A 12,387-nucleotide genomic window follows, 5' to 3' on the forward strand; every position below is an offset into this window, starting at 1 on the left:
AAGATGCTGGGTGCTTTATGGGCTTTATTTCAGTAGCTACAACAGTCTCTTACTGTTTGTCACCCAGTTATAAGTGCATGGATGGATACTGTGTAATAACGTCCCGGCACAGTGTTGAACGTGGCATTATATTGCAGTGATGCATCAATACAGACGGATTTTGAAATCGGAAAGAAAAAGAAAAGTGTTTCCCCCAATATTCATCATGATATCATGAAGGCGGAGAATCGCTTTGAATAGCAATAAACCTACATTTTCAGTGTAAGGTATTGGCTCAGTAGCTGAAAGCATTTTTGGTATGTTAAATACAGCTTTTCATTAAGTATTTGGAAAATGATGCTTTGCTTTTGCTTTTGCAGTCAGCTTCAGATCTATTCTGTACTGAACTCTCCAGGAGTATCATTAATGTCAGCAGAGGAAGAGCGTTTTTGAATAATTTTGATTAATGTAGCCTTGAAATGACCTTTTGAATTAATGGTATCTTAACATTAATTTTTACAGTAAGTAGTGCAAATGTAATTCCAGAATAGAAAATATGATTAGAATAGTAGAACCAAAGAATGAAACAATTTTTTATTAAGATTTGGAAAGGGTTTCCGTTCATCTGTGTGCACTATATTCATCGATAGTGCTGAAATGAGGTTTCACTTGTTCCAGCTGCCTCTCAGTCCAGGATGTTAAACAGGAAATGATGAACATAAAGCTTAAGGTGAGATCAGCAGAAAAGGAGTCCTGCCTGTAAGCACTGCCATGAACACATTGTATTAAACCCTCAGCGAGTTGCAGAACCTTATGAAAATAAATTTATGAAGATATTTTTCTCCCTTCTCGTGTACTGTTACTGCTCCCTGTTGGAGCTTTCCGTATTTTTGTGGTAAAATGTCCAAATGTATGTATTACAAAATCCAATTTGTTTGGAATACTACAGAGCAGTTGTTTTTATGTCGGACTGTAGACATTTTTTTAATATAGGAAAAAAAGGAAGTTATTCTCTACAGTTTTTAAAACAACTTCTTTAATTTACTTCAAGTGGATTTTAAAATTTTTTTATTTTTTTCTTTCAACCCATTTCTTCGTTTCAGAACGATGGTGTTCAGACAGAAGTAGGGGAAGTGTGTGGTTATGCATACAGAAGTTGAAATGAGGGATTATACAGCTACTTTGACCTGTAATAGGTGTGCTTGGGGGAAAAAGGATTCAACAGGTGTACCAGAGTGGAGACATCTTTCTTTGCCCTTTCATGGGACAGACTTTAAGGCAGCCAGCCAGGGTAACGTAGGTACGTAGGTAGCCCAGATCATACCTCTAGATGTGGGTGGATAGGGTCTCACTTCTAATATAATGAATTAGTTGCCTGTTCTCTTAATGACTAACCATTTTGCATCTATTTTTTCTTATCTATTTACTTCTGTCAGTGAAGTGCTTCAAGTTTCTCTTTTTTTTTTTTTTTTTTTAAATCTTTCATTTATCACTTTGGCAGTGTATACTATTTGTGGGCAGCAACATTATTGGCAGCAATAATTTCAATTGTGGTTAAGGTTTTGATATTAAAATGGATTATCTATAAAATATGCATCAGGGAGTGGGGCTTACTGAGGGTTTTTCTATCAATTCTGAAAAAAGGCTTGGACGTTTTTCCCCTGACAGAATTGACACGAGGGAAGGGGAAAAAATCCTGCTCTTAATAGCAGGTTGTATCAGGAGTCACGAGCACTACAATACATTATCGTATGGAGTTATGGCACAGGAAATCTTTTACGTGAGGCATATTCAATACTTTTTTTCCTGTCAGTGAATGTTTCTGACACATATTACAGTGGAATACACATCGTTATCACCAAAACTTTGCAAGGGCCAGTTCTTGCATCTTTGACTTCCGAGGCGTAGGGCAGTGTCCAGGACATTTCCGTGATCAACATTTGGCAAACATAGCTGAAACATGGTGATTGGCAAAATTTGCAGTGCTGTATAGTAATAATAGTCTGATTTAAAAATAGCAAACAGATGCTTTGACAGTAAACTGGTGTTAACTTTCCAGATGATCTGCGTGACAGACACCATTTGAGTCTGTTCCTGCTGCCCTCTCAATAGATGTTCTTGCCCTACAGACCCAATCCTGAAAATCCACATTTGTGTAAGATTTGAGGATTGCAGTTTCTGGTTTCATTTGGTAAATGAGTAGTTGATAAATGTTTCTGTTAAGAATGATTTTGATATTTGATAATGGAAACAGCTGGAGCATCATGCTTGGGAACAGCAGCTACTTCTGCAGACAGCTTTATGAGCAAACCCCTTCCTGTTCCTCCCAGCACTGCCTGACCTGCCAACGCTTTGTCAACCATCTGCACAGAATCTTTGAAACGCAGTTTGAGGACCATCTCTTATTTCATAGCTTGATCAAATTACAACTTAGTTATCAGGAAAAGATTTGTTTATTGTCCTATATAGGACATACAGTGACAATGTTAAAGAATCACTTTTCTGTAGAATCGATAGTCCCAGTTTTGTTATCTTAGCTTGAGGTTATCGGAGTGGGAATTAATACTGTAATCTGTCTTACTCTGCCTGGAAAAGTTGATATAAACTGTGGCTATTTGGATAAAGAAATGCTAGAAAAGTCCTTGAATAAAATGCTGTACTGATCATGTGCTGCTGAGACTCTCCAAGCACAATTTGCACTTGGGCTTAATTCCAAAGCTGTTAATGTGAGCTACATAAGCCAGTAAAGTGATGTAATATAAAACAGATTTAACCCTATATGTATTGTTATCCTACTCTGAAAGAAATATTTACGTTAAATCGGTTAAGCCTTATTTATTATGTTTGCTGGCTAATTATTTAAATGAGAACAAGCCCAAGGGTCCAGGGTTGTATCCAAACCCCAGTATTTTTCTGTCTAGTGAAAGAAGGAAACGTGGCTCAGCTGTCAGAGCGCTGGGGCTTGCGTTAGCCGATCAACATGGAGCGTGTAGGAAGATGGAGGCAGTGCAGTCTGCTGTGATTAAATCATTTACAATGAGGCAAGGAAGGCAGGAGACCAGCATGGCTGGGTAGGGACCTCCTGGTCAGATTACAGCGCAAGAAGGAAATGCATTCCATGGAACCAGGGACGTGTAGCCTCGGAGGAATATAGGGACACTGCTGGACGTGTAGGGTTGGGATCAGGAAGGATAAGGCACAGTTGGAGCTGGATTTGGCAAGGGATGTGAAGAATAACAAGAAGGGCTTCTACAGGTACATTGGTCAGAAAAAGAGGATTAAAGAAAATGTACTCCCCTTACCCCCCCATAAATAAGTGACATGGAGAAGGCTGAGGCACTCAGCAATTTTTTTGCCTCAGTTTCCCCCCAAGTCTCTGCACCTCAAAGCAGGGACTGGGGGAACAAAGTCCTTCCCATGGTGAGAGAAGACCAAGTTTGAGACCACCTGAGGAACCTGAGCATACACAGGTCCGTGGGACCCAAAGTCATGGTGGTCAGGTGAAGTCCTCAGTGACTGGAGAAAAGGGAGCAAGGCTCCGGGGAGACCTTACTGCAGCCTTTCAGTACTTAAAGGGGGCTTATAAGAGAGACATTTTACCAGGGCCTGGAGTGACAGGACAAGGGGCAATGGTTTTAAACTGAAAGAGGGAAGATTTAGCTTGGATTTAAGGAAGAAATTTTTTATGATAAGGCTGGTGAGACACTGGACCAGGTTGCCTGGAGAAGTTGTGACTGCCCCATCACTGGAAGTGTTCAAAGCTGGTTTGCACAGGACCCCATCCTGTATTTTGGAGGCTTTGCTCGGTACATGCAGAGTATTTGATGTGTTTGTTCAGTGTTTTTGTAAAATCTCCGGGATTTCTTTTAAAGTGAAAGTGAATATTGTAAATGTGTTCATTTAAAAAAAATAAATTCCATTTTCTGCAAGTCTCTATATAATTGCTCTATACCTCTCAGTGACACATCTTGTTGTTCAGTTTTTTGAGTTTGAACAGTAAAATGATTTGCATGCTGGGTTAAACTGAAAAAAAAAAAAAAGTGATTGAGCAACCACTCTGTGGAAATTGAAAATTTGAAACTACTTTTTTTTTTTTGCCTTCCATCTGTTTGGAAAGTTATTTTCATGCAATTACATCATTTAAACTTTACATAAGGAATTATTGTAAATGATTCCTATATGATTCTGCTATTTGTTGCCAGTGTTGCATTCTCTTTCACCGATGTTTCATGTGTCTGCTCAGCATGATGTCTATATTGCCATCTATTGATGACAGGAGAAATGTGTCTACGGGCATTGGGTAACCAATGATGTTACTGAATTATATTATTATTTCATTAATAATACAGGCTCTCAAATTGTGAAAAACCATTTTGTTTACATCAATTTGCATGAAGGAGTAACTGCTATAAAATGAGAATCAGCCCCCAATTTGTATACTCTGTGCCAGGATTAAAATCTTGTTATAATACCAAAATTAAAAATGAGATCAAATCCCTTTCATTTTAGCCACTCGATCTGCTTTGGTTTTTCCTGTGTCACACTGTTAATATTGATGGGTTTATATATCCTGTAGTTCATTGGGGGTGGGGAGGGATAGAAGTAAAGACAGAACAAATGTCCCAGTACGTTAATCTTGTTTTCCGAACTTGTGATCATAATGCCTGTGGCATGGTGTTGCTTTTTGCCAGTGGTATCATTTGTGCCATCCTGTAACTGCAGATTTCAGTGTAATGTGGTTTGCCTTTTTTTTGTTTGTTTCCAGAAAGGGAGCATTACAATTTCTAGTTTGAATTGTTTGTCACAGAATTTCTTTTGTTGTATTAGCTACCTAAGATAAGACCACAAATCATTAAAGTGAAGACATTGAACTCTTTGTCTGATGGATGTTTTCTTTGTAGGCTACAGAAAGTGAGATGGGAGACGTTGATTTAACAGGTCTTCCAGAAGCACCTGTAGACTCTGAAGATGAAGAGGAGGAGGAGGATGAAGATATTGACAGAACTTCAGATCCGCTTCTTGGGCGAGATGTTGTACGAGAGTGCCTTGAGAAAGAGCCTGCAGATAAAACTGATGATGATATTGGTGAGGAGAAAAAAAATACTAAAAAAAATCGTTATGTAAATCTATACCGTATAACATGTGTAAGAGCAGCCCATCTGAAAACTTTAATGAGTTAATGTTAAATGTATATCCTCATAATTATGAATGATGCCTTCCGGAGATCACTTTGCTCCAGTGATACTGTTAATTGAGTGAGTTCTCCTCTTACTATCCGAGAGAGTATTTGTTCTGAGAAACTAAGTGTTTTAAAAACAGTCTTTGAGATACTTAAGCTGTTAAGTATTACAGTCATGGTATGTGGTGATATGAGGGAGGGATAGGTAGCAAGGTAATTTTGACTGCTTGAAACTGTTCAATTAGTTATTAAATGTCAGAATATACTATTACTGCGATATAGAGTTACGTAATTGTAAACTGGAAAACATTTAAGATGAAAATAATTTACTGCAGTGTTTAACTAGAAATTGGCATTAGTTTAATAGTGAAATTTGCGTTATGCTGTACTTCAGATTACTTCTCTGGAAAATCATTTCATGCTCCTGTCAAGCTTATAATTACTGTACTATAAGATATTTTTAAATTCTGTAAATGTTTGAAGCTGAAGTGCTTTCTTACTCCAGCCGACTGCTGCCGTAAGAGTCAATCAGAACACGATGAGGATTGTAGAGCCAAGTCGTGGTTGTTGATGACAAAATGCATACTGGCCTCATTTAGCCACAGGCACTAATGGGGATTGTAACGCCACTGAGCAATTTTGCCATGAATTGAACTGAGATTTAATATACCTGTGGAGGGGAAGGTATCTAAGGAACCCCTGGCCCTTGCAGTCTTCATACCAATGTTTCCTTTGTCTAACAGAGCAATTATTGGAATTTATGCATCAACTCCCTGCCTTTGCAAACATGACTATGTCTGTGAGAAGAGAACTTTGCTCAGTGATGATATTTGAAGTAGTAGAGCAAGCAGGAGCCATCATACTTGAAGACGGCCAAGAAGTAAGTTACTGCTTATAAGACAATTTGAGCGCTATAGGCAGTAGGTTAGCAAGGGCCTCTGGGGGCGAAGGGCTGGAAAATGCGTTACCCATATCCGCAACTCCCCCGCACCTGAAAGTTAGAGAATTCTTTTCTCACCGTGACCCATATTCAAAATCCCCAAACCTTAGCCGATCCCTTTGGGAGATTCTGCCTGTGTATTACTATCTTGTTCAAGACGTGAGTGGCCAAGTATAGACATAAACCAGCACTCAGTGTGTTGCTATCAGGTAAGTGCCAACATCTGGCGGAGTTTATTTCAAAGATTATTTGTGGCATAGAAGAATGCATTGTTTCCATTGCTAAATAACTCTCTTCTTATAACGTAGTTTTTTAAAATACTAACATGGAGAGGTGTCCTTGCCCACCAGTGTAGGTATTATAACATGAATGTCTAAATTAGGAGCAGTTTCCATACATATTCAGTGGGAGGAGACAGATACCCAAATTAGTCAGTGATCAGACTCCCAGCATAGGTGCTCGGAATCGCTATCTTGAAATCTCTCTCTGTCCTTGAATAATTCCGTCTGCAATGGCCATAGCAGGTCGTCCCTCTCGTCTGTGGTAGTGACCAAGTGGGAACGCAGGGGAAGAGTGTTCATTCTCACTAAATGGTATAAATGTGTTGTAGCGATTAGCCCACTGATTAAAAAAGCAATCTATTCATCAGCATGCCTCCCTGCTGAATTAGTTCTGAAATGAATGAAGAATGCTGAAAAGCATTCTCGTCTCAGTCATCTTTATTGCTTGCTTTCCAGTGCACATTTTTAGTGAATTAAATGTTGCAAAACTGTGGTGGCAACAAACTGGAGACTGCAAGAATAAGCCTTTCTGAGATAAGAGCATTGGAACAGCTTATAAAAGTTGTTGAATTAACTTCACTTTTTAAACTTGTTTTTTACTTCCTCTAGCTCGATTCTTGGTACGTTATTTTAAATGGCACAGTTGAAATCAGCTATCCTGATGGGAAGAGTGAGAGTCTCTGTATGGGAAATAGTTTTGGGATTACTCCCTCTCTGGACAAACAGTACATGAATGGAGTGGTCAGAACCAAAGTAGATGATTGTCAGGTAAGATTACAATTCTATAAGACTACCTCGTATTTTTAAGCATCTATTAAAAGAAAACAGACTGCTTTAATCTTAAGACATGATCTTTATTCCTGGAGCAGAAAAAAGGAGGTTGGTATTTTATGGGTCAAGGGCTCTGCTGATGTTGAGTTAATTGTACACTCTTCAGTAGCTGAGATTTATTTCACACAGCTGTTGTGTGAGAAACAGGAACTTTTCCTTTGTGCTGAAATGTAAGCTTAGCCTACCCCACTCATGCTGTGTCTTTGATTGACATGGAGTAAGAACAGATAAATAGAAAACACCCATTTCCACTTCTTACAGCCTTTGTCCTCTATATGTTTAGCCCATTTGAACAACCTCTGGAGATGGAAGAAGGCGACCAGCTCTATTTGTCTTCTATTTCTAACTTTCTTATGTAGTTGGGCAGAACAGAGTGGGGTTGGTGTCAAATGCTGTGCTATTGTGATTGTGTCGAAGCAGCCCAGAGATAGCGATCCATTCGTGTTTTGGATGTTTACTAACAATCCCGCGTTGTTTGGGGGCAGTTTGTGTGTATAGCCCAGCAAGACTACTGGAGGATTCTGAACCACGTGGAAAAAAACACTCATAAAGTGGAGGAAGAAGGAGAAATTGTTATGGTAAAGGAGCACAGGGAGCTGGATCGCAGTGGAACCAGGAAAGGACACATAGTTATCAAGGTGAATTTCTTTCTGTGCTTTCCATTAATCTATTAAACCTTGATTAGTAAACAAATACGGTTTTGGTTTGAATCTGGAACACATACTCAGTTTTGTCTGTCTCAGTGCAAAATAGTTGATTGGAAGGAATTTATACTATTTTACAAATCTACTTCCATCTCCCTTTTAATAAAGTTAGACATGTTCGGCACATATATTGAGTTTTGTATTGGGAGCACCCTTTCTGCATCTTTATGTATTGACCTGTTTTTTGTAATCTGGAAGAGGAACTTGAAGTGTCTATTAAAAATAAAATTAAGGGAAATTACTAATTGTTTTAGCCAGCTATTACCTATTCAAACCATTGGGCTGAGAAGCATGAAGATTTGATTTAAACACGTTAGTGTGCTTTCTCCTGAGTTTGCCATAACTGAAATTTGAAAAAGGAGTATACTGCACACGTGGTTTTATGTTAAGATACTCTCTAGGGAGAGGTAGTGACGAGAGATATCGGTTATTTTTTGCATTTAATTTTTAAGGCAACACCTGAGCGACTCATCATGCACTTAATAGAAGAACATTCTATTGTGGATCCAACCTACATTGAAGATTTCCTTTTAACGTACAGAACGTTTCTAACAAGTCCCCTGGAAGTTGGAAATAAACTCTTGGAATGGTTCACAGTGGACAGCCTCAGGGATAAGGTTGGTTTGAGTCTGAGATTAGTATTTTTTGTGAAATTGTCTCCAAATTGATTCCTTTTTCTATTGCTGATAAACTAGGATTATGCTCTACAGCTATTTTATATGAACTATTTTAAAGCAAAGTATTTATCACTGGTATCAAGAAAGGATTCTCCAGTGTGGTGTATGCATAGTGTACTATCCTAAGTTAAGTATAACACTGCTGCTCTTCTGCAGAATGAGATAAATATTATTTTCTATTTAATTTACAGATGTAAATGCCAGTTTCTGAAATCCTTTTTCACTAAAAAGTCAGGAAAATTGTGTTCATGATCTCTTGGACATACCATCTTTCTTTTCACAACAGCATTGTGCTTGTCTTCCCTAATTTTCTACTGTAGAGCTTTTCAGTGTATTGAGCATATTTTGTTTGAGCAGCTTATTACAAACTCTGTACTTAAAATAAACTCTGCTCAAGACAGGTGCAGTTGATAAAAATGCTTCTGTAAATAGAACCAGGTTCAACTCTATGTAACTGTACGCACATACATGTGAAAAATGTTCATAGTCTGGAACTTGTATCCACGTCCAATTTATTGAAAATTATTGCAGTAAAATTCTTAGCCAACGGTTTTATGTGTTCTAGCTTTGAGCTGAAGGAAACCAAACAGACTATCAAAATGCTCTGGTTTTTTGCGTAGCAAATTGTCTGGGGTCTTTTGCTGTGGTTACTGCTTCTCTTCTTGCCTTTTTCTGTGCTGTTCATTTTGGCAACTACTGTATCTTAAGGAAAGGAAAGTAAAAGAAAACTGTCTCAGCAAATAAAAGAAGAAATAGTTTATTTTTAGGAGAGAAACTGCTGTAGATTAACCTTTTTTTAATAACATGGATGGATAAAACAGTTGTTGGACTGACTTTATCATGAATGGTAGTAACTATGTAGCAAATACAAAAGCAACCTGAAGATTTAACTAAAACTTCTTAAAGTTTTTTATTATCATAGAATGGTTTGGGTTGGAAAGGACTTCAAAGGCTACCTAGTTCCAACCCCCTGCCATGGGCAGGGACACCCTCCACCAGCCCAGGTTGCCCAAAGCCCCATCCAACCTGACCTTGAACACTGCCAGGGAGCCAGGGGCAGCCACAGCTTCTCTGGGCACCCTGTGCCAGGGCCTCAGCACCCTCACAGGGAAGGATTTCTGCCTCACATCTCATCTCCATCTCCCCTCCTGCAGCTTCAGGCCATTCCTCTTGGCCTGGCACTCCCTGCCCTTGGCACCAGCCCCTCTCCAGCTTTCCTGGAGCCCCCGTAGGGACTGGAAGGGGCTCTGAGGTCTCCCCACAGCCTTTTCTTCTCCAGGCTGAACAACCCCGACTCTCTCAGCCTGTCTCCATAGCAGAGGTGCTCCAGCCCTCCGATCGTCTCCGTGGCCTCCTCTGGTCTCGCTCCAACAGCTCCATGTCCTTTCTGTCCTGGGGACCCCAGAGCTGGACACAGTACTGGAGGGGGGGGTCTCATGAGAGCAGACTAGAGAGGGAGAATCCCCTCCCTCGACCTGCTGGTGATGCAGCCCAGAACGTGGTTGGCTTTCTGGGCTGTGAGTGCACATTGCTGGCTCATGTTGAGCTTCTTGTCCACCAAGACGCCCAAGTCCTTCTCCTCTGCGCTGCTCTCAATCCATTCTGTGCCCAGCCTGTAGTTGAGCTTGGGATTGCCCCGACCCACGTGCAGGACCTTGCACTTGGCCTTGTTGAACTCCATGAGGTTCACGTGGTCCCACCTGTCCAGCCTGTCAAGGTCCCTCTGGATGGCATCCCTGCCCTCCAGCGCATCGACTGCACCACACAGCTTGGTTATGACAGTGTACTTCCTAGAACTTCCTTTAAGGAGATCGTTAGGATGCTTTAAAAAGATACATTTTTATAAACAGCATAAGGAAGAGTTGACTGAAGATGGATCTGTGCACCAGTAAGTACCAGGTGATGTGGCCAATTAGGTACAAAAATGTTTGATTTATTATTTTTCATTTGTTTCCACAAATAAAGGAAAAGAGAAGATGAAGTGTAAATGTCTTCTGCTTCTGTTGAACAGATTCAGTAATCTCTCATGTCTTATTCTGCCATGTCCTTGTATTCTTCTTTGTTTATAGATTAAAGCCCATAGAAGAATCATAAGTACCTTTATATATACGTTTTTTTGTTTTTTACAGGTTACCAGAGTGGTCTTACTGTGGGTGAACAATCATTTTAATGACTTTGAAGGAGATCCTGCTATGACTCGATTTCTGGAAGAATTTGAAAAGAACTTGGAAGATACGGTAGGAGCAAAAAAGAATGACTCTCGTACTTCCTAATATATTACAGGTTTTCATTTTCCAGTATGTTACCAGTGACTAACACGTTGTAGTCTGTAAGTCTAGCAGTCAATAGATGACTTTTAACATGGACATATTTGTTCTTAAATATATATTTAGAGATAAAGCCGATATAAAATAGTACATATGGCATTCACTTATGTGTTTTTGCATGACTGCAAAAGAGGACAAGGGTTTTTTAGTAAGATTTGGATACATGGCATCGTAAGTCCTTTTTCTGGCACTTGGGGTTTTTTTTTTACTACTGTTTTTCTAGTAAAAGAAACATTGTGCTGCATTTTGTGTCTTTGCTGTTACAGAAAATGAAAGGACATCTCAGATTGCTGAATATTGCCTGTGCTGCCAAAGCAAAATGGAGACAAATTACCCTGCAAAAACCTTCTAGAGATTCACCACTGTTTTTCAGCCTCCTTGGAGGAAGCGACAAGGGGTTTGGTATTTTTGTAGAGACTGTGGAAATGGGCAGTAAAGCAGCAGAAGCTGGACTCAAGCGTGGCGATCAGGTAAAAAGAATAAAGTTCATATAAAATATCCATCTCTTATTTTATTAAAAAAAAAAAAAAAAACCCAAACCAAAAACCTGGTTCAACCAACTGTAGTGTTTCCAACAAAAAGAATATGCTATTTACTAAAAGCAAACAACTGGCTAGTTTTCTATTGTGAATGCCACGGTTCAGCTTCAGTTTACATGTACTATGGGTTTCTATTAAATAGTTCTCAAAATATTTAAAATACTTAAATACTTCAAAAGCAGAATGGGAAAAGAAGCCATATGGTGGTTGTTTCAGGAAACTTTCTGACCATAATTTTGGTTAGGTTGAAGCTGTCAGATTGTTTTGTTGGATTGATTCCTACCTGGTGTAACTCATCCCAGTTACCGAGGCTGGTGGAGCAGTGACAGTTCATACCAGGTGAAGATCTGGCCTTTGATGTAATATCAAAGTAATATCAGTTCTGCGGTTCCTGATCCACCAGTTTTGATTCAGGTGGAGTTCCTAATGGGAGGAATGTCATGGTATCACAGAAAATAAATTTGATCAAAGCATTTGTCAGGGAGAAATGGAGGTCCTGCCTTGTGTGTAGGCTAGAACTTCACTGCCATGATGGAAATAGTTATATTACAAGGAATGTTTTCATTCTACAACTGCTGTAAAGATGATGTGATAACTTCTGGAAAGTTCTTACTGTGCCTATACTATCACCTTTGTATTTGTCTGTCGTAAACAGTTATTATCCTAATAGTCCAATTTTTATTTCTTAAAGATAATGGAAGTAAATGGACAGAATTTTGAGAACATTACCTTTGTAAAAGCTCTGGAAATCTTAAGGAACAACACTCATCTCTCCATTACTGTAAAAACAAACATTTTTGGTGAGTAGACTTCATATATGATGTATTTTTGTGTATGTGAAGAATAACTCCAGTCTTCCTGGCTTTAGAAGTGCAATAAGATTCCACCTTTTTTACCCAGCTTGCTCTAGGAGTGAAAAGTTGTGCAGAA

The 12,387-nt window shown here is 39.2% G+C and overlaps 1 protein-coding gene across 7 annotated transcripts in view; it reads left to right on the plus strand.

The window, feature by feature from the left end:
* Positions 1-12,387, plus strand: part of RAPGEF6 (Rap guanine nucleotide exchange factor 6) — a 130,887-nt gene that overhangs the window by 83,333 nt on the left and 35,167 nt on the right. For all 7 annotated transcript variants that reach the window (XM_054841975.1, XM_054841978.1, XM_054841971.1 and 4 more), the window contains 8 exons: positions 4,881-5,064; positions 5,902-6,038; positions 6,989-7,147; positions 7,696-7,848; positions 8,367-8,531; positions 10,721-10,828; positions 11,185-11,388; positions 12,149-12,257. In XM_054841975.1, coding sequence (XP_054697950.1) covers positions 4,881-5,064; positions 5,902-6,038; positions 6,989-7,147; positions 7,696-7,848; positions 8,367-8,531; positions 10,721-10,828; positions 11,185-11,388; positions 12,149-12,257 — 1,219 coding nt within the window. The remainder of the gene's footprint in view (positions 1-4,880; positions 5,065-5,901; positions 6,039-6,988; positions 7,148-7,695; positions 7,849-8,366; positions 8,532-10,720; positions 10,829-11,184; positions 11,389-12,148; positions 12,258-12,387) is intronic.

This window comes from Grus americana, chromosome 14 (genome assembly GCF_028858705.1).
Source record: "Grus americana isolate bGruAme1 chromosome 14, bGruAme1.mat, whole genome shotgun sequence".
Taxonomy (NCBI): Eukaryota; Metazoa; Chordata; class Aves; order Gruiformes; family Gruidae; genus Grus; species Grus americana.